The sequence below is a fragment of the Scheffersomyces spartinae genome (assembly GCF_019049425.1).
Source record: "Scheffersomyces spartinae strain ARV_011 chromosome Unknown scaffold_2, whole genome shotgun sequence".
Taxonomy (NCBI): domain Eukaryota; kingdom Fungi; phylum Ascomycota; class Pichiomycetes; order Serinales; family Debaryomycetaceae; genus Lizanozyma; species Lizanozyma spartinae.
The window spans coordinates 197,521-218,069 of NW_025065049.1; the positions used below are offsets into that span (position 1 = coordinate 197,521).

Genomic DNA, 20,549 nt, shown 5'->3' on the forward strand with positions numbered 1-20,549 from the left:
GTTTACTTTCTTCATCACACCATCTACAACTACATCAATGAACATGAACATGAACCTTACACTACCGGTATTGGTAGTGGATACTGATTGGCAGAAGGGCAAAGATGGAACGAACCCAGAAATTAAGTTATACCCTTCCAATCGTCGTCTAATTGTGGGGCCTCGCCAAATCAATGTATATAATGGTAATCTTCTAGATCGAAAGCTTTCATTCGATGAAGACATTGTATCCACTTGTTATACGACATTCCATGATGTGAGCAATGTTCTAGCTGTATGTCTACGCAAAGCAGCTCATTTATTTTACCCTGACGGCAGATCATATGTGGTAAGCTTCCCCTTTGCCATCGCAAGAGCTCTCCCATTTGAGTGTGGTTTAGTGTTGGAGAAGGACCCTCTGGGTACAGTTGGAGATCTAGATAGGGGAAGTCATAACTTGGCAGCATTATCAAAATTCTTAACTGTGGTCGATCCAATTGGTACATTCAAAGCAATTGCTGCCCTGTCAGTATCAGTGATATCTCCTCATGAAGAATTGGTTATATTTCCTGATAGAACCATCAACAAGAACAGAACTTTATGTGTTACGTTCAATGCCCATGATAAATCTATTATACTATATAATGTTCGACTGTCTTCTCGTCTAACAAGAAATGCAAGCACTTATGGCTCAGGATCAAATTCGGCCTCCGGTTCAGGCTCAGGTCCAGCAACAACTGTTTCTGGCCCTTCAAGACATGCATCTATACGGAAATATTCACTTTTGGCTCCCCAAAATAGATATGAAGACGAATCAGAACGTGATCAAACCCTCAATTCAATTAATATGGAGAAAAAGCGTACAAGTACTCTTCTTTCCGACGTTTCTTCAATGGCTAGAATGCGTTCAGAACCAGGTGTGGTTTCTCATGATACAAAACATGATCACGGGTTTGAATATGGCACTTATCAAAAGGATATGATTTTGGCTAAATTGGAAACTTTCAACTTAAAAACCGATATAAATAATGTTTCATTGCATACTATTTCATTCGAAGATCAAGAAGCAATTATTCTAGTTGACAGAATACATAAAGAAGCAAAAATTTTCATATTCAAGCACCTGATGAATGCCCCATTATATCAAGCTTCTTATAGTTTCCAGTGTATGGATTGTATACCCTTGGAAGAAAGTCATGTCATTGTTCTAAAGGAATCAAACCAAATATGCCTTGTTGATCTATTTTTAGATGTTATGTCACCAAAAGTAACATTACCATCCAATTTCCCTGTCATAGAACGATTTGGAAGTTCGGCTGAGTGTAATGTTACTTTAATTGATTCCACTGGATCGTCACATTTATTGCATTTCATTATGCAACCGTCAAGCGAATTTGTGCTCCGATGTTTAAGCTGTTTTAAATATCTTGCTGGCTCAAGATTAGAAGAAACTATTTGGATGATGTGGAGAACTGCATTAATGTTAGATAATTGTAGAAATGAATGGAATGCATTTGTCATAACTTTATTGGCTTTAATTTTTCCCTTCAATGACAAACAAGAGAACATACCCGTCTCCACTTATGTTCCAAACGAAATTACCACGTTGTTAGAAAAGGCAAAGTATATGGGTGATGCTTTTAAAGCAGATTATAATATTCCTGATATGATTCCATATATTGCCCTTGCATTACATTTGATAAGAGAAGAAGCAAGGCTTGATATTTTTGCTGCTAATGATTTAATGAGATTAAATATATTAATGACCCAACTTTCTACCTGGATGGGCTGGCCAGAATCTTGGGTATCTTATTATGGTATTAATCTCAAGTCAATTGATCAGCAAACAAAGTTTCTACTGGTTCTTGTGCTAGAACGTCCTCCTAACTTATTAGAGTCTTTGGTAAGTCTTTTTTCCAATCAAATTGTTAAGTACTTGACGTTTTCTCAATTGGTTGAAGAAGGAGAATCTGCAGATGAGTTAATCACTCCCAGAACACATTACACTCTCAAATTGTTTGAAATACTTGTTTCTCCGAGTTATGGCCCAGGTTACATAGTTGACATGATGTGTGCTTTTGACATTGATATGTCAAACTTGGAAACGTATCCCCTGGGGATCTCCATCCCACTTAAAAATGCTGTCCTGAGATGTCAGGAGGATACTTCTTTTGAATGGACAGAGAAATCTTTGGCCATTACAGGAAGAAAAGATTTACAAATGCTCTTCTCTGATGATCCAGTTGAATATGTGGCTCATACTAAACATCAACCCAAACATTATCAAAATATAATAAACTTGTTGACAGATAAAGGCGATTCAATGGTAGCTTGGGATGGTCAATCTGAAGCTGATAGAATTAATGTTACAAAGTTAATCTTTGATAAGGATAGAAGGTTTTATGAAATTACTACTTTACTTCATCAAACAAGAGTTCAAACGGCCACATTAGTTCCAGAACACAACATTTCCGAGTACACTTTGCTTCTTCAACAAAGAAAACTTGCCGTGGTCATTGCTTCGAGAACATTGACTATTCCTATGGGTAGAGCAGCATTATTTTATGGTAGTAGGAAACCCATATTGACTGAAAGATTTCCTATACCTAAATTCAATCTTAACTGTTTGATTGCCCCTTCAATGACCAATATAGTATTAACAGAACAGTCATTAGATAAAAACTTACTTGAATGGGGATACTTTCATAGTGGGGTTTCTTCTGGACTAAGCATTAATAAAGATTCGAATGGAATTTCAGGTAGTTGGATTATTTTCAATAAGCCGAATGAGCTTAATGCTCAACATGCTGGATTTCTTTTGGGTATCGGTTTGAATGGTCATCTTAAACGATTAGAAGAATGGCATATATATAATTATCTTGGACCCAAACATCCACTTACGAGTGTTGGTCTTCTTATTGGTATGGCAGCAAGCCTGAGAGGAACAATGGATAATAAGCTTACCAAAGTATTATCAGTGCATGCTGTTGCATTACTTCCTCAAGGTGCCAATGATTTAAACGTTCCTGTTGATGTTCAAACAGCCGGTTTGGTTGGTATTGGATTGTTATATCTTGAAACTCAACATAGACGTATGAGTGAGATATTATTGGCACAAGTAACGAGCTCTGTATATCAAAATGACAGTGAAATAATTCATGAAGGATACCGATTTTCAGCTGGGATATCGTTGGGCTTGGTGAATTTAGGAAAAGGAGATGATTTAAGTGGGTTGAATGATACTCATGTTGTAGAGAAGTTATTATTATTGGCTACATCTATGAAGGATTATCAACCAGTTCAAGAATTGGATAAATCTTGTTGTGGGTCGATTTTGGCACTAGCATTCATATATTTGAGAACTCATAATGTTACAGTGGCAGAGAAACTACGAGTTCCTCAATCAGAACAATTCTTGGATTATGTTCGGCCTGATTTGCTTTTATTGAGGTGTTTAGCAAGAAATATGATCTTATGGGATGAGATTGAAAACACTATAAGTTGGGTAAAGAGTCAAATTCCATCTCCTGTATGGGCCAAGCATTCATCACTTCGAAAACTTGATAGTGATCAAGTTGCATATTTGAATTTATTGGGAGGTGCATGTTTATCAATGGCTATTAGAAATGCTTCTAGTGGAGACATTGTTGCTCGTGACACTATTCTTTATTTTATTGGTGAATTGAATAGGTATACTCAACTTGAACCTACAAATTATGATCAGCGAATTGTAATTCGGTGTGGACGGAATATCCAAAATTTACTTGCATTAAGTGTATCAATAGTGATGGCTGGTAGTGGAGATTTGGAGACACTTCGACTCCTTCGGATCATGTATCATGATGCAAAGGCAAAGAGTTTTGGTAGTTATATGGCCATAAATATGGCTCTTGGGTTTTTATTTCTTGGAGATGGCCAATATGCATTTGCAAATAACAATTTTGCTATAGCATGTTTGGTGATTTCCGTCTATCCTATTTTCCCATCACAAGAGAATGAGAATGACATTCATCTTCAAGCACTTAGACATCTTTGGGCTCTTTCAATTGAACCCAGATGTCTTGTGGTGAGAGATGTTGTTACTCAGAAGCCATTGAAAGTCGCTGTGGAGGTTCGAATGAAATCTGGAACGACCAAACTGATAATTGCACCCTGTTTGCTACCAAATATAGAGGAGATTTCAGGAGTTGAAACTCTTGATAATGATTATTTTAAAGTGTCTGTTAATAATTTAGATGGGCAATTCCGAGACCTTTTCCGAAAGTCTATGACTGTTTATGTTTACAAGAGAACCAACTTTGCGATGCTTAAGCAATCAGTTAGTGGACTTTTAGCCAATGAGAGTAAGCAGATGCAAATCCGTAATGGAGAAATTAAAGTTGATGGTATAATGGAATGGTTCTCCAAAGGTTCACATTTTGCAGCAGTTTCGGCTTTCGAAAAGCTGGTGATGAATCATGATGATGTTCAATATACTAACCAAGGAGAATGGAGTGATATCAATGGGCTTTCGGTGTTTAACATCATTGACACCAAAGTTGAACTACAGAATAGAGCTAGAAACCCAAGGAGTTTAGAAGATCTTTGGAACTTAAAGCTCCTATTTGCTTACACCGATCATTTGGGAGCTAGTCATATGAATTATATCCTGTATGAGTTTGTGCAGGGACTCAAACAAGAGATTTGGAGAGTTCGTCGTAACCAGATCTGATATTGCTTTGCGTTAGGTACGGTGTATGCAAGAACACCAATTATCCACACGGACTAAAGGAATGAAGGGAAGCAGAACTCAATTTGTCCAAGAGATGAAAGATTCTATTGTCGTATAAAATACAGCGTAGTTTAGCCATACTAAGGTTAAGATAGGCTTATGTTAAGGCACGTTATGTTGTGTTAAGCATGGTATGCTTTGCTATGGTATCCCCTCTGGTAGGATGTTTTGTTCATTCCACTACTGTACTCATGCACACTCAAATCTATTGTTGGCCATCCATTGCATAGCATTAGTCTATGAATTACCATAAGCTATCCATGCCACACAGTACAGATCAACACGGCACAACACTGCGAAGTACACAATTACAATGATACTGGATACTGGATACTGCCAGATATCATATTCAATTACATGCATCATCACCACCACCAATTTTGGCTGTCCCAATCACATGCCACAAGTTACCAACTTTGGTATTCACGCGACACGATACTTATTGTTGACCCTGCAGAAAATAAGTAAAGGCACACGATGAGGTTTTTTCAGTATCAACACCTCCCACACAAACACATTTAGTAGTAGTTTGCTTGTTTAGGCAGGAGCTCAAGGTTCATTCTTTTTCTTTCCAATCGTGCGAGTGGATTCTGTGATTGTGATTGTGATTGTCGTGTTGTCAATTGTTTTAATTTATAAAACTTGCTGTGCATCCGTTTCAGTATATTTTGTCTGGTGGTTTTAATAAGGCCTTCAATCCCATTGGTTATTAAACTCCCCTTATCTAATGGTTCTTTTGGCTAAACCATATACTATACCTCCAAAGTATATCAAACAAACCATCACCTATGGCGGCACCCCCATGAGTATCACTCAGCCCTTGTCGCGTGCTACTCTGGTTGCAGAGTTCCATTTCCAACAAGAACAACAACAACAACAACAACAACAATTGTTGGAATCATTGAAACTGAAACCAGTTAATGGGAAAACTCAAAAAAGTCATTCGTCTTATTATTATTATCCCTTTCCTTCAATTCCTAGACCAAAAAGAAACGTTTTATATTATTCTAATTGGCCTAAACCTCAACGGATTGGGTTCCCTGTTTCGAGACTTCCACGGATCTCTCGGAGACTGTTGTCCACTGCTCCTCAAAAGATTAGAAATAAAACTAAATCAATTCATAATCGGTTCTTTTCTGCTGAGGCTCGGGATAGAAGAAGACAAAAGAGAAAGTTTGTTAAATGGTGGACTTTAACTTCTTTAACTATTGTTTTAGGTGGTGTGGCCGCAAAAATTCGATCAGAAAGAGGTGAAGAGCCAAATGAGTATGCTATTAAACCTCAATCATGGCATTTATATGCATATTCTACTTTACCTTTAAAATCAATTAGTCGTTTATGGGGTCAAGTAAATTCAATTAATTTGCCTGTTTGGTTAAGATCTCCATCTTATAAGATTTATTCTGCATTATTTGGAGTTAATCTTGAAGAGATGGATGAACCGGATTTAACCACCTATCCAAATTTGGGTGATTTTTTTTATAGAAAATTAAAACCTGGAGTTAGACCAATTGCTGATTCTGAATTGGTTTCTCCATCTGATGGTACAGTTTTGAAATTTGGGGTTATTGAAAATGGTGAAATTGAACAAGTTAAAGGAATGACATATTCTGTTGATGCATTGTTGGGGTTAAAAACAACTCAATTGGCAGCTCCTAGTCATGCACCTGATATTGATAGAGAAGTTATGGATGAAGAAACCATTTATCAACGGGATGAAGAATTTGCTAAGTTGAATGGAATTTCATATTCTGTTGATGATTTAATTGGAGGAGAAAATGAAGATACGTATCATGCACAGAATTTACAATATAAAGATAACGGAGATGGTACTGCTAAGGGGGCGCGGTCTTCATTTTCTGAAGAAATATCTATGGCCAAAAATATTACTCCTAGTCCATTAGAATCCCTTCAAAATAAGCAATTATATTTTGCTGTTATTTATTTGGCCCCAGGAGATTATCATCGCTATCATTCCCCCACTAATTGGGTAACTACTTTAAGACGTCATTTCATCGGAGAATTATTCTCGGTGGCTCCATTCTTCCAAAAAACTTTACAAGGACTCTTTGTACTTAATGAAAGAGTTGCTCTTTTAGGATATTGGAAACATGGATTTTTTTCAATGATCCCAGTTGGGGCCACTAACGTTGGAAGTATCATTGTTAATTTTGATAAGTATTTGAAGACCAATACCAAATATGAACATCAGATTTATCTGAAAGAAACCATTATTAATGAAGAGACTCCATTACTTGAATCTGATGATACTGAATCAAGCACCACTGATCTTACGATCATTAGTGATGACTCCTCGGCTACTCCCAAGAGACTGAAGAAAAATACTTGTTATGAAGCAACATACACCAAAGCCAGTCGTTTGCTTGGAGGGTATCCTTTAACTAAAGGAGAAGAAGTTGGGGGATTTAAATTGGGATCAACAGTTGTATTGGTGTTTGAAGCACCAGACAATTTCAAGTTCAATTTACATACTGGTCAAACAGTTAAGATGGGTCAATCATTAGGGGAATTTGTTTAGTAAGTTGAAGCATACAAGTATAACTGTGAGTGTAGTAGTATTGTAGTACTGTAGCACGAGTACTGAGGGATGTCTAGCAGTAGTACTAGTACTGTAGTACTGTCATACTGTCATACTTTGTCCATGCACGACTTTTGTACATATACGTTTCAAGAAAACAACTATCAATTGACAGATCATCTTCTTACTCTTTACACATTATGTCGTTCTTTAACTCGATCCGAGGATTCGGTCGGAGCTCCAAGAAGTCCAAGAAGGAACTCGAAACCGCTAATCCGTTTTATACTTCATCGCCATCAAATGCCAGTCGAAGATCAAACTCCCCTACCAAACTTTCTCCGTCCAAACAGCAACGATTAACCAACCAAATCCAATTTTCAAATCAAGTGTCCCCCACGAAAAAACGACTGAGTGTTCAACTGAACCCTCCAGCTGTTCATAAAAGAAGCACAACTTCATATCCCCCACCATTATTTATGTGTGAACCATTCATCAAAACTGCGTTAGTGAAAGGGTCATTTCGTACCATTATTCAGTTACCGAAATACGTGGACTTTGGTGAATGGTTAGCCTTAAACATCTTTGAGATGTTCAACAACTTAAACCAGTTTTATGGAGTCTTGGCCGAATATACCACGCCGGACTTATATCCGACCATGAATGCTGGGCCCAATATAAATTATCTATGGATCGACGGGTCAGGTCAACCGGTTGATTTACCTGCTAATCAATACATTGATTTGGTAATGACATGGATTCTGAGTAAACTTAATGATCAAGCCGTGTTCCCCACAAAAAATGGGGGCGCGTTCCCCCCAAACTTTGTCAAAGACTGTAAAAATATATCAAGACAAATGTTTAGAGTGTTTGCCTTTGTCTACTACAATCATTTCGAGAGGATCCTACATTTGTCCTTAGAGGCACATTGGAACTCTTTCTTTGCCCATTTCGTCAGTTTTGTCAAAGAGTTCTCGTTGATAGAAAGAAAGGAAATGGATCCTTTGTTACCTTTGATTGAGAATCTTGAACTACAGGGGAAGATTATCTAAAGAAATATTCTGAAATATCACATAATAAAAGAAAGTAATAATATACTCTATGTACATGAGGTACTACCTATAAACAAGATCCGTATACCCGAAACAAATAATGATAATAAAAATAATAAACAGAATAAACAAAAATGTTAACAAAAATGATAATAATATGCAATGGTATTAGGAGAAAAAATATACCGAATCTCTCACTAAGGAAATGTCAAAATCACCTTTATCTGGAATAGGAGGAAACTTTAAGGGTATCAATACTTGAACTCCCTTATGGAAGGAACTGGAAACAATATCTTGTTCTATGTTGATATTTTCAATCACACTGACTGGAGTTATCAACTCTTGCCCGGCTTTAACCTCATTGGGTTTCTCAGAGTTTAGTAATTCTTGTCTCTTCTTTTCGATATACACTTCATCTGCAACCGTAAGTGCTCGACCCAATTCCTTGACCAATGCTCTTCTGACTTTCCTCACTTCTTTAGCAGCTGGAGATTCGTTTTTAATATGCACAACTTGTAAGAAGCCCTTGTATCTTGTTTCGAATTCGTCCTTGACTTTCCGTATCAAGTTGTCGGAATGTAAACTGATAAACTTGTTCCGAATGCATTCACCCATTTGATTGACATCAACTGCATGGGTCCAGTACGAGTCGTGCACTGCCGCAAACGACATTTTCTCTTCACCACATTCTTTTGCAGTCAAAAGCATATGAGTGGCATCTAAGGAATGAACATAGTTGGGAGGGAACGCTGCCATTTGTTTCCGAGCATCAACAGGTGCGGCTCCAAAGGGGTCGGTGATAGCAACATCCTGTAGATTGGTGTTGACCATTTGTTTCTTAGTGACTCGGTAGGGTTGTACACATGGTAACCCTAGGGGGGTGGTCCATATGACCGACGACATGTGACTTGGTTTGTTGGAATTGTTGGCTGTACTTTCTTCATAGTCAATACGAATTGACTTAGAGATTCTCTTAGCCGCTTCTCCAAGCCAATCTTGAATGGCATGGGCCCCTTCAAACAATTCTCGAATAGATTGAAACACTAACCCTGTCAAATATCTAGCATGTTGTGCCAACTTATCGTCTTCATCCTTGTTGAAGTATTGTGCCAATTGCTTCTCGATTTGAGCAACGGCACCAACAAACGTCACTCCATAAACATTGGTCATGACGGTTTGCTTGACAACCTTACGCGTAAGCTTGTCTTGTAAGAATATGGCAATCTCATTGCCATCAGCAGCATCTTTGTCAACAGTCTTTTGAACCAAGTTACAAACATATTGATACACATCTTGAGGTTTATCAGCAGGAGTTAAATTCACTTGTTTGGCCCCTTCGATGTCACCTCCTAATGCAGCATAATGTTGCAACCCATTACATGAACCGTCTTGATGAATTGGAATATGGGAATTGTATTTTGTTGGATCTTCCAATTGATACGCTTCTTCCAATTCAAAACAACATGCTAATGCTTGCCAGGGCTTATCGGCTTTTTTCCACCAATCATAGTTGAGAGGGTCTCTTGCTGATGCAAAGACATGGTCTAAATTCTTATTGATAAAAGCTTCTCTTTCGTCAAGGGATACCTTATCTATACCAAACACATTGGATAAATGGATTTTAACCCATCTCAAGCCTTCAACTCCTAATTCCTTACCTTCCCAAAATAGGAATAAAGACCGAGTTAAATCATTACCTAAATGATTAAAATGAGGTGAGATGGGATAAGCTCTTCCTCTGAAATCTAAATTATGAGGGAAGTACATCTTCTCACCAAGAAACCCTCTAGCAATCTCCAACTTATAATTGATATCACATCTTTGAGATTTCAAAGCGGCAGTTTCATTCAAAATCTTCCGAACTTGCTTTTGGTATTCAAACTTCTCCATGGGTTCAGCATTATGAGGGATTGAAGGAGGCATTTGGGGTTCTTCCACAATTGGTGGAATATCTATAAATTCTTCACCTGTATTCCAATAATGACCAATAACTTCAAAAACCCTCTTGTTGACGGTCCAAGCAGTGCTACCCAAAACGTTTAACCCGTCATAAACCAAATCCAAATTCTTTCTATCAGATGCAGCCTTCAAATAAGCAAATGTTTCAGGAGAATCCTTAATTCTAATAACTTGATTCGGGGTATACAAATATCCGCCATCATTGAAAGCTGTCCATGGACGAGGTTCCACCAACATGGGTAATAGCTGAGGCAGAACAGAGTTTGCAATCTCATTACCACCCATCATACGAACTAATGATTTATGGAATCTTAACACTCCAACCTTTTGTCCGGATAAATATTGGTATGTTAAGTTAATGGCCGGCAATTCCATACTGTGTTTCTCACCAGTAGCTTCGTCCTTATATGAAACAGGCACTTTAGCCACATGAAGAAGTAATGCTAATAAGATCCCTCCTAATTTGGAATATACCACAGACCCCCATTCATTATCAACAATTGAATCCTTCTTTTCTGAATCTTTTCTGGTACCCAAATATCTTTTCCAATCTTGTTGATTTTTAGTAAGCTTGCTATACTTCTTTCTTTCGGTCTTACACAATTCTTGTGCCTTATAATCCAATTCCAATGCCTTCCCAACACTGACCATTGCTCTTGTGGATCTCATACCATCAGCAATGCCTCCAACACTGTTCAACCTCAAAAGTTCAAGAATAGTGATGACACTCAAATTCTCGGGTTTAATTAAAACAAAGTATGGTGCATAATGTGCTCTCTTCTTCATTTGAGTGGCCTCTTCAGCAGTCAATTCGTCATAATTCACATCTCCATTGACCAAATCAATACAAAGTCTTTGTTCTTCAACCACATATGGTAATAATGCGGAATACCATTGATATAAAAGTGGATTCAAGTTCCTTGAAACTTGCATGGCACCGCGTTTGATCAATTCTTCATATTCATGTTTCCACTTTTCTCTTGCGGCATCAACACCACGGATTTCTAATTCCCGTTCTCTTTCACGGTTATGCAATTCTAGAAGCTCATTGAACTTCTTCTTTTGTTCTGGGGTCTTTAATGATCTATAAATGGCAAAATAATCTCTTTTCTGTACCAGCAGATGGTCAATGATACTATCAGGTTCTGATTTGAGTTCTTCTATTAATTCCATCAACTTCGCTGATTCTGAGGATTCAGCTTGCAACCCCAAGAGAGTACTTCTGATGGCCTGCATCCCGAAAGAGTCTACAGAAAGAAGATCTTCACTGTCTTTGTCCAAGGTAGGGATGGTTTCCTTTGAAGAAGTTATGGATGATGATAATGATGCAGATGATGGCGATGATGATAATGGGGATGATGATAATGGGGATGATAATGGTGATGCTGATGCTGATGCTGATGCTGATACTATTGATGATGCTGATGGTGAATGTAAGTCTTCATCAGTCACAGTTTCTCTTCGTACAAGATGAAAGAGCTCCATCAACTCATCTGGAACATAGTCTTGAGTGAATTCTTGAGTGGAAAATAAGGTATTTAAACCATCACCACCAATGACATCAACATAAGTTAACATATCTCTAACTGTTTTCCTGGGAAGGGCTCTGATCAAGTCCATATGAACGTGTTCATCGATGGCTTTAGCCAACAAGATGGCATAAGTACGATTGTTTCTCCTTAATGAAGGGTACCGTTTGTTCATATCTTTGAGGAGTCCTTCCATGTCTTCCAAACTAACAGTTTCTTCTGCACCCCATGCTTCCAAGTATCTGTTAAGGGAATATACAAATGTATCGGGACTCATCAAGAGAGAATATAACGTATGGAGAACATTCTGGGCTCTATTAAAGTTCTTACTGGTTAACATGGCTTCAAGTAACGAATTTAAATGGAGTTCATCTTTGGCAAATGGGGATCTCACTACTGGATCATAAGAAGATGACCATCCCAAATTGGTGGATGAACCACTTGGAATATCAGTTGATGGGTCTATTTGATCAAAAGACTTTTCATGTATGGAGCTTTTGCTTTCCGCCAAGTTTCTGGATTTCAACTCCTCTATTAGTGGGTACTGAAACAGTGACGACCCCCCACCAAACAGTGTGGTGGCACCAGGACCACTATGTGTGGTACTTGTACTTGTGGATGTAGCAGCCGTGGCTGAGTATCGTTTGGAACGATACACCGCTGCTCGGACATTCGGTCCATGGAATCCTGACAAACAGGCACGAATCCTTTGCCGCCGTATAGCACCCTTTAACATGATGGATATGGTGATGGAAGGAAACTGGTATTTAAAATTTTTTTCAAGATGAGTTTTTGTATGGGGTATATTTTATGTGCAGAGTGGTGTTCGGGTGTGCCTTGGGAATACCGTTAGTATACAACAGACACACAACTACAAAGTACTTGTTACAATACAATAATTAAACAATATATATATGCTCTTCACAATCCCATTTCGGCTTGTAATGCTCTTAATGCCTCTTCATCTTCATCTTCCTCCACTGGCTTAGGTTCTGTCTTTGAAACAGTAGGGAAATTAGGCAAGACCTTTGCAGGAGCGGCTTCTACCTTTTGCACTGGAACTTGCTGGGCATCTTCCTTTGCTTCTGCTTCCAACGCAGCCAATTCTTCATCTAATTCATCTTCATCAACAAATTCCGTGCCCACTGGTCTTGAAATGGCTTCACTGATTTCATCAGCCAATTCTACTTGTTCTCTGATTTCATCCATGGCATCTTCCACCTTGTCAACATTGTATTCGCCATGGATTTGTTTCATGGCAGCGGCACCTTGTTTCATGGCCTTCATGGTTTCCAAATTCAAGTTGGCACTTTCTATAGCATTCAATTGTGTTTCCAATGAGTCGATTTGGTTTTCTATCTTTACCAACTGGACTTCAAAGCCCTTCTTCTTCTTTAATGCGTTCTTAGCTAACTCTTTACTCTTGGGTCCCTTATCTCCTCCAGCAAGATACCGTTTGGCCATGGATTCTTGATCAGACATTTGCAGCTCCAAATGAGTACGTTTCTTATTCAACATTTGAATATGCTCACGTAACTCCACGATCGCCTTCTTAGGTGCCTCCTTCTTCTGTTGCTTGTTACCTCCAAATAAGTAGCTCCACATGTTGATGTTGCTTATATGATAATGATAATGATATTGATATTGATAAAAAGTACACTTTACTCTGGTGATTTCTAAGACTTGAAACAGACTCCAATAATACAAAAAAGCCTCTAATGTTCTGGCTTCCGTTTAAGTGACGGATAGTAACTGATTGGGTACGAGATGAGAGCCCCTTGTTCCTTTGCCTTTGACTATCTTTTCTGATAGGATCCTCATATCTTTGGTAGATGCACGATAATTCAAGCATACCTATAATACCTGTTCACTACATTGTAGTACACTATACCATACACTATACTATACCATACATTGTACCTGCATTATAGTATATATACCCTATATACCATTAATATATTACACATACATTAAAGTAGTGTTTAACTAACCATTACCCATAATAAGAAAAACACAATCAATACCCCAAAGATCTTCAAGAATAACCATCTACTATTGGAAATATTGGTATAATACTTTAATAATTCTCTTTGGGCTCCAGAAATATTCATGTTGATGTCATCTACGTTTTGGTCTATTCTTTGGATAGTTTCACCTTGTTCACTTACCATTGTGGCTAATTGTTGAAAGAGATTCCCCACTTCATTGATGGTGGATTCAATGGTCTCCACTGCACGTCCCCGTTGTTGGAGATATTGTTGGTTTTGTTCTTCCATAAGAAGCATTTGTTGTGTTTGGTTAGGAATAGAAAGATACTCTCCATCACCATATGGATCAGCACCACCACTACCACCACCTCTATTGCGGTCAAGTGCTGGATTATAAGAGTTCGCAGCTGCAAGATATGGGTTCTCTCCTAGTGAAGATAAGCTGGAATTATTATGCATATTAAGAGAGTTTTCATTATTCAAAACCTCATATAAAGGAGACTTACTGCCATTCCGATTAGAAGCAGACGTCGAAGACGACAAAAAGTTTTCTGTTCTCTGTTTGTTGATCAACTCATTCTGTTGTCTAATCTCTAATACATTTTTAAATTCACCAGAAACATTCTTCATCTTGGAACTTAATAAATTCAAAATATTATTGGAGTTCTTGGATATTTGCTTATCAATATTGGCAGATGATGATTCTCCCAGAATATATTTCCTTAGATTTTGCATGTTCTGTTCAATCTTGAAAATTTCTTGTTTGATAATCACTGTCAACTCATTGATTTCCACAGGCTTATCGTCGAAAAGTGGCTTCTGCTTGGCCAAATACGCCAATTTCGCCAACAAATCAGTAGCATGTGATATGTCCTTGGCTATAATACTGGCTTGTTGATTAACCTTGGATTTGGGCGGTGGGTTTCGATTCTGTGGCGAGCTTATGGCCTGATGCTGTTTCTTGTGAATCTTGTCATAAGTCAGTACACATTGTTGGAACTCAAAGGTCCGGTTCTGTATATTGACCGACATGTCTAAATTATCGAAGATGCGGAGTAATACTAAGGGCTGATAGGGGAACACCAGTTGCTTGGTTTGACTTGTTTGATGGGGTTTGTATTTTCAGCTTCGTGTTCATCAACCACAAAAAAATCGGCGCTACCTATATAAGGTTAGTGGTGCTGGGGCGTTGGATGTAGTGTGTGTACCGTCTATTTATCCAGCTGTGTGAAAACCAGCCAAGTAACTTAATGTACAACTGCTATTACTACTGCAATAAAGACTAGTAATAAAAGCTATTTGTTTACTGTTAAACTCAATGAAAGTTAATTGTGTGCATGGTAGAGAAGTTTCTATAATGGAAATGACTTGTGTTTTCCCTTTTAAAAGTTATTCTAACTAACTCAATGTTTCGCAGCCAATGAATCACATTAGGCGTAAAAGTAACTGAATCCTCTTAAAGTATACTACAAAGTACCTTCATATAACCGTAAATAAACCTATAGAATATATATATAAATAGTAAGAAATACATAAAGACAAACAGATTTCTAAGCAATAAAATTAATAATTCATAATTCAAACTGAAAAGTAAACAGCCTCGTTTCAGCATTGTTGTATAAATTGCCTGCAATTATACTTAAACACAACCCTATTATGACAAACACAAGATCCAGCCTTTCTCTTCACAGATATCGATCCAATCGATATATTTTCTTCCGTTATCATTCCGTTTCCAGATCTCCTCCACAATCTCCCACGTTCTTTCAAAGTTCTTCACGTGATAGTTCTTTTTGATTTTCCCATATTGATGTTCCAAGTAGTGTCTATCACCTGGTTCAATACATATGATCCCACAAATCAAAAACGCCAAACATAATGACGATGCCATCTTCGTATCCACTAACATATCAATGTAAACAAAGATTTGAGGTAAAAGACATTGCAATTCATAACTCCCCGATGGTGCACGACGTAATTGAATCTCCAAACATGCAGTGACAATTTGTACATAAATCTTAAATAATGTTTGATGTAATTCCATAACTTTGGTATCATTTTGAAGATCATGCAAATTCAATTGCATTGGAGAACAAGATTTGATCTTTGACTTTTGACCATTATAAAGCTCCTCAACTTCAGAAAAGAATTTAATTCGTTGAGCTCGTAAACTCAATAATTCGGGATTATTGTTACAAGAATAATGATCCATGTTGGTCGATTGTGAATCAACTATAGGATTCAAATCTTTAATATGTCCTGTGCTTTCAAATTGAGCTTCGGCTTTATCCAATTCACGTCGAATCATTTCGTATTTCCGTTTCATCTTGACAGAATCATTCAAAATCCCTCCTAAGATAAGGAAAATCGGTTGTAAACATCCTTGTAAGGGATCTATTCCGTACAGGTCAGAATTCTTTCTTTTGTGGTTTTGATCTTTGTTCTGACTGAATATTTTATTGTAATCTTTTATTCTGAAAATTGTACCCTCTGAAAAGGTCTTTGAAGATAAAATATCATGATATTGAACATCTGCCAATAACCATAATATATCTTCAGAATAATCAAACTTCTCACACATTTTTTCAAGACCACCTTCTTTCTGAATCAATTTGACATTCTCCTTAAAAAAATCATGCCATACTTTGGTATCACCAGCACAGACATCAATAGACATTTGAATCATGTTGTAATTAAGATACACATAAGTGTCGTCCTTATTATGTTTAGTGCCTCTGCTTCGTTTAAGGGTCATTAATTCATTGGCCTTTTCACGATATTGAGCAACATATCGTTTGGAACCTTCATCATTAAGAAATACACCACCCCAAGAAGAAAGAGCATATGAAATAGAACGCTCTTTCCCTGCAAGTTTGAAAAAGGTTCTCAATAAGTAGTTGGATGATTCCGGACCAATACAAAGCTCTCGAGCAACCTTTTCAACAAAGCTGTGCATAAAATGCATGGCCATCTCATCTAAATTATTAAAAGTTGTTGGATTTATAATGCTAGAAGGAGACAACAGGAAATATACCCGTTGAAGAAATTGGAACACTTGTAATGTTGCTTGATGATTTGAATCAAATGAATCTAACGAAGTTGCACCTAACAGATGCAGAAGTTGTTGGGATGCCATTGATGAAAATTGATCTTCTATTCCCAAATCCAAGGGAATAGCACCAAAACTATCTTGGTCTTGGCTATACAAAGAAAGCATTGTTTCCAAATCAAACGATGTTGGAGTGGTAGTTGCAGGGAATAACGAAGGAGCTGGAGCTGAATTCAACCATGGAGAAATAGAACCATTATTGTTATTGCTGTTGTTATTATTATTACTATTATTATTGAAGAATGTTGCCAAAGATCCCATGCTAGGGGTAAAAGCTTTTGAAACCATTTGATGTGCATTGGGGGTATACAACTCCTCTATCACCTGGGGTTGAGATTGTGATTGCAGTTTTTGGTCTTGAGGCTGATGTGGAGAGGCTTTAACAAGGGGTTCAAGCACTGGAACATTGGAGTTTTGGTGGTCCCCTGACGGAGGATCAAACTGGGTATTTAACTGGGTATATAGTTGAGACCTAGGAGTAGACACCGAATCATTTGTTTGGGATTGATGAGGGGGGAACTGGTCAAAGCTTCCAAAATACAGATCTTGACTCAGGGAATGATTTTGTGGGCACTGAAGGTGATTCTGTTTCTGGTTAATGATAAGATCATCCTTGTGATAATGATTCGATTGTTGATGCTGACGATGGAGCGAATTTGGGTGAGGTACTGCAGTCTCTTGACGATCGTAGGGATAATCAGAATAAACATTTGATGAAGGGAAACTTGAGGAAGCAGAAGCAGACGTTGTAGCTGCTGTAGAGTCAATATTAAACGTTGGAACAACAACATCATTATGACTATTCGATCTTGCTGGGGGGATAGAAGTTAGGTTTTTCGGGGGATTTGTTTTATTACGATTAAGTTTCGAAACTTTAGAACGGTTATTACTCGATGGCAAACCTGAATCATACTTCAGACCTGAAGGTTTATTTGGGCCCCATTCACAAGCAACTTTCCGCAGTTTACAAGCGTCGCAAACGGGATAAGTTTCATCACATTTCTTCTTCCGACGTCGACAAACAAGACATCCTGATCGGGAACGATTACTGGCACCTATAACAATATTTCTATCTGTGACTATCGGGGTTCTCACGCTATAAGGAGGAGCTGTTGAAGTAGCAGAAGAAGAATGCGAGGTGTGGGCATCTTCACTAACTGATTTGAACGACTTACTGTCGATGATGTGGAACATGGGATGGGAATATTGTCCCTATAATAATATTATGATATATAAGTATTTAGTACGGTAACTCACTCCGAGGCAACTCTCACTCTCACTCTCAAATGATGGCAGAGAAATGAAGATAAGAGCCACTATAAGTAATCTTTGTGTAGATAATCACTTGGGGAGTGCATGTGGACAGAAAGGAGAAGAATTAGAGGAGAGTGCTGTTGCGTAGGAATGTGCGTTTTGATTCCAAGAGAGGTGCATGACAGGGGGTGGTCACGTGAGCAGCTGCATGTATGACTGTTTTTAGCGAGCTTTTAGTTGAAGTGCGGTAACGTAGACAGCCACTAGTGCAGCGCAATTGCTTCTGAGTTTGGTTCGTTACGGACTGTTACTTCCTATGGAACTTATACATTATACTTAGTACGAGACTATGTCTTACAATATAGTAATCTTATATCGTATTGCATTCAATACTATTGTATCGTATTGTGTTGCATTGTATTGTACTGTATTGTATTCAATTGTATCGTAGTATAATAGACTTTATACTTGCACACATTTAGTTGTCGCTGAATTAGAAGGTTCGTCTGCATAATTGATGGTCTGTTCTATACATACTTCACTCCTGCACTCCCTTGATCAAATGTTATGTGGTTAGGCCAATCTCGTCGTAATAACACCAGTCTGATAATAATATAAATAAACACGAGTAGTACACGACAACTACACTTGAACTATTGTATTTGTAGGAATGGATTTTATTTCTATTCTATATACAATATGTATAGTAGGGTCACTTCATTTCTCGTCAAGAAAGTGGTTATTGTAATGCCTTCAAACCTCGGTACACTTTAGTCCTTTAATAAAAATTGGAAACTGCCGCTACTGCGTTACAGGTTATACGGGCAGCTGCACATGATGCTCATCCTTTAACGATATGCTTGTAGACGAAAAAATTACCAATAGTGGTCACATTGCTTGCTTCTTACTATACCTGATACTATTATTGTTATTAAAACATCAACTGCACCACCAAACTTGTATCACCCTTTACTCATGTATATATGTACTTATGTCTGGTCTAGTCCAGTCTAGTCCAACCCACATGTTGATGTACATGTGGTTTTAGTTGATTTGCTACAACGTCTACTGCATTATATGTCGGATGCCTGCTATATTAGTTTACTTGAAAGGAAGACAGTTACTTACACTATTTCTAGCGATAAATAATAAACCAGTTCACATATCGAGGAGCATCTTGAATAGCTTTTAGTAAATACCAGATCTACTAGGTACGATACCAAACCTGAATATCATGACAAGTTTAAGAGACTCCCTCGAATTATCAACTGGTTACCACTAATCAAGTTTCCTGTGTGAAGAAATAAATCTGTTTCAGAGTATGTAACTGTGCTACTAGTATAGATATTCCCTATCCATAAACAATTTAAATTGCTAGCCTGATACAATATATGCCACTCCTAATACGTTACAACTTTTTTAAACAAGAAATAATGAATGACCAAACACGCTCTTTCCATACTTGGAATTTGACTAAGCTGCTGCGAATTCTTACTTAAAGCTTAATTAAAATTTCAAACAGGTTGCTCTAATTTATTGTAAATATAGGAGTATAATGGTAGCAAGTTGGAATGAAAGATGTTGACTATGCCTTGTTTCGTGACATTTTACACCAATCTTGGGAGTAAGCTGTCTCCTTGCTTATAGTTATTTACTTGACACTTAATAGAACGTTAAGTCGCTAAAGTAGAATCATCGTCACCTTACAGACTAAGTAACAGCTTGTTCCAAAAGGGAATGTGGCGATGTGCTACTAATTTGCCCATAAAAAAGGACCCTGTAATATAGGGAACGATATTGTATTGTCACGAACAAGGTTGCGCTTGCTGAATTGGTTGTGATTGGTTGTGGTTGTGGTTAGCTAACACTAGTCTTTAGGCCGGTTTCTAGGAAGAAAAAGGGTTGCAAGGGAAAAGGTCTATTCTCTTTAGCCGAACCAGATACAGGATTCGTCTGTTGTAGGTTACAGGGTTATTACTGAGTCGAATCATTATATCTAGAGTTGGTATGTGTGTGTAACCGTTGATACTTGAATGATAAAACAAAGTAAAGTATGGCGTAAGTGTGAAGGTAAAAAAATAAAAAAAATAGTTAACAAAAGGGATCAAAATGAGTATATCATAGGGTTAGTTATCACCGCTGCACCTGACCTATAACATATTAACTACTCCATATTGAAAACAAGCGTCATAAAATCCAAATCAAAGACCCACCCTTAAATTAGTGTACTCTTCTCTTTTTTTTTAGTGCTTGTAGTTCGTTTCATTGCATGTACCAACTAAGTAAAGGCATTAGCTGCACTCTATTAAATTTCCCAGAAGGTATTGAAGCAGCACGACTCGAAGGGGCAGAAACGATGTGCAAGTACTATT

The 20,549-nt window shown here is 37.7% G+C and overlaps 7 protein-coding genes across 7 annotated transcripts; 3 read left to right on the forward strand and 4 right to left on the reverse strand.

Annotated features, from left to right (window-relative positions):
- Nucleotides 1-37: 37 nt before the first annotated feature.
- APC1 (anaphase promoting complex subunit 1) lies at nucleotides 38-4,690 on the forward strand (the record flags this gene model as incomplete). Its single annotated transcript, XM_043192910.1, has 1 exon — nucleotides 38-4,690. One exon carries the CDS (start codon nucleotides 38-40, stop codon nucleotides 4,688-4,690), a length of 4,653 nt encoding a protein of 1,550 aa, XP_043051298.1.
- Nucleotides 4,691-5,552: 862 nt separating this feature from the next.
- On the forward strand, nucleotides 5,553-7,289 carry PSD1 (phosphatidylserine decarboxylase 1; the record flags this gene model as incomplete). Its single annotated transcript, XM_043192911.1, has 1 exon — nucleotides 5,553-7,289. One exon carries the CDS (start codon nucleotides 5,553-5,555, stop codon nucleotides 7,287-7,289), a length of 1,737 nt encoding a protein of 578 aa, XP_043051299.1.
- Nucleotides 7,290-7,489: 200 nt separating this feature from the next.
- On the forward strand, nucleotides 7,490-8,338 carry MOB2 (Mob2p; the record flags this gene model as incomplete). The annotated part of the gene is made up of 1 exon (XM_043192912.1): nucleotides 7,490-8,338. The coding sequence occupies one exon, from the start codon at nucleotides 7,490-7,492 to the stop codon at nucleotides 8,336-8,338; it is 849 nt and encodes a 282-aa protein (XP_043051300.1).
- A 168-nt stretch (nucleotides 8,339-8,506) lies between these two features.
- On the reverse strand, nucleotides 8,507-12,562 carry RPO41 (DNA-directed RNA polymerase; the record flags this gene model as incomplete). Its single annotated transcript, XM_043192913.1, has 1 exon — nucleotides 8,507-12,562. One exon carries the CDS (start codon nucleotides 12,560-12,562, stop codon nucleotides 8,507-8,509), a length of 4,056 nt encoding a protein of 1,351 aa, XP_043051301.1.
- Nucleotides 12,563-12,747: 185 nt separating this feature from the next.
- On the reverse strand, nucleotides 12,748-13,431 carry SNF7 (ESCRT-III subunit protein; the record flags this gene model as incomplete). The annotated part of the gene is made up of 1 exon (XM_043192914.1): nucleotides 12,748-13,431. One exon carries the CDS (start codon nucleotides 13,429-13,431, stop codon nucleotides 12,748-12,750), a length of 684 nt encoding a protein of 227 aa, XP_043051302.1.
- Nucleotides 13,432-13,808: 377 nt separating this feature from the next.
- On the reverse strand, nucleotides 13,809-14,846 carry SED5 (t-SNARE syntaxin; the record flags this gene model as incomplete). The annotated part of the gene is made up of 1 exon (XM_043192915.1): nucleotides 13,809-14,846. One exon carries the CDS (start codon nucleotides 14,844-14,846, stop codon nucleotides 13,809-13,811), a length of 1,038 nt encoding a protein of 345 aa, XP_043051303.1.
- A 622-nt stretch (nucleotides 14,847-15,468) lies between these two features.
- UGA32 (Uga32p) lies at nucleotides 15,469-19,203 on the reverse strand (the record flags this gene model as incomplete). The annotated part of the gene is made up of 4 exons (XM_043192916.1): nucleotides 15,469-18,135; nucleotides 18,937-18,945; nucleotides 19,091-19,096; nucleotides 19,198-19,203. The coding sequence occupies 4 exons, from the start codon at nucleotides 19,201-19,203 to the stop codon at nucleotides 15,469-15,471; spliced, it is 2,688 nt and encodes an 895-aa protein (XP_043051304.1).
- Nucleotides 19,204-20,549: the final 1,346 nt, after the last annotated feature.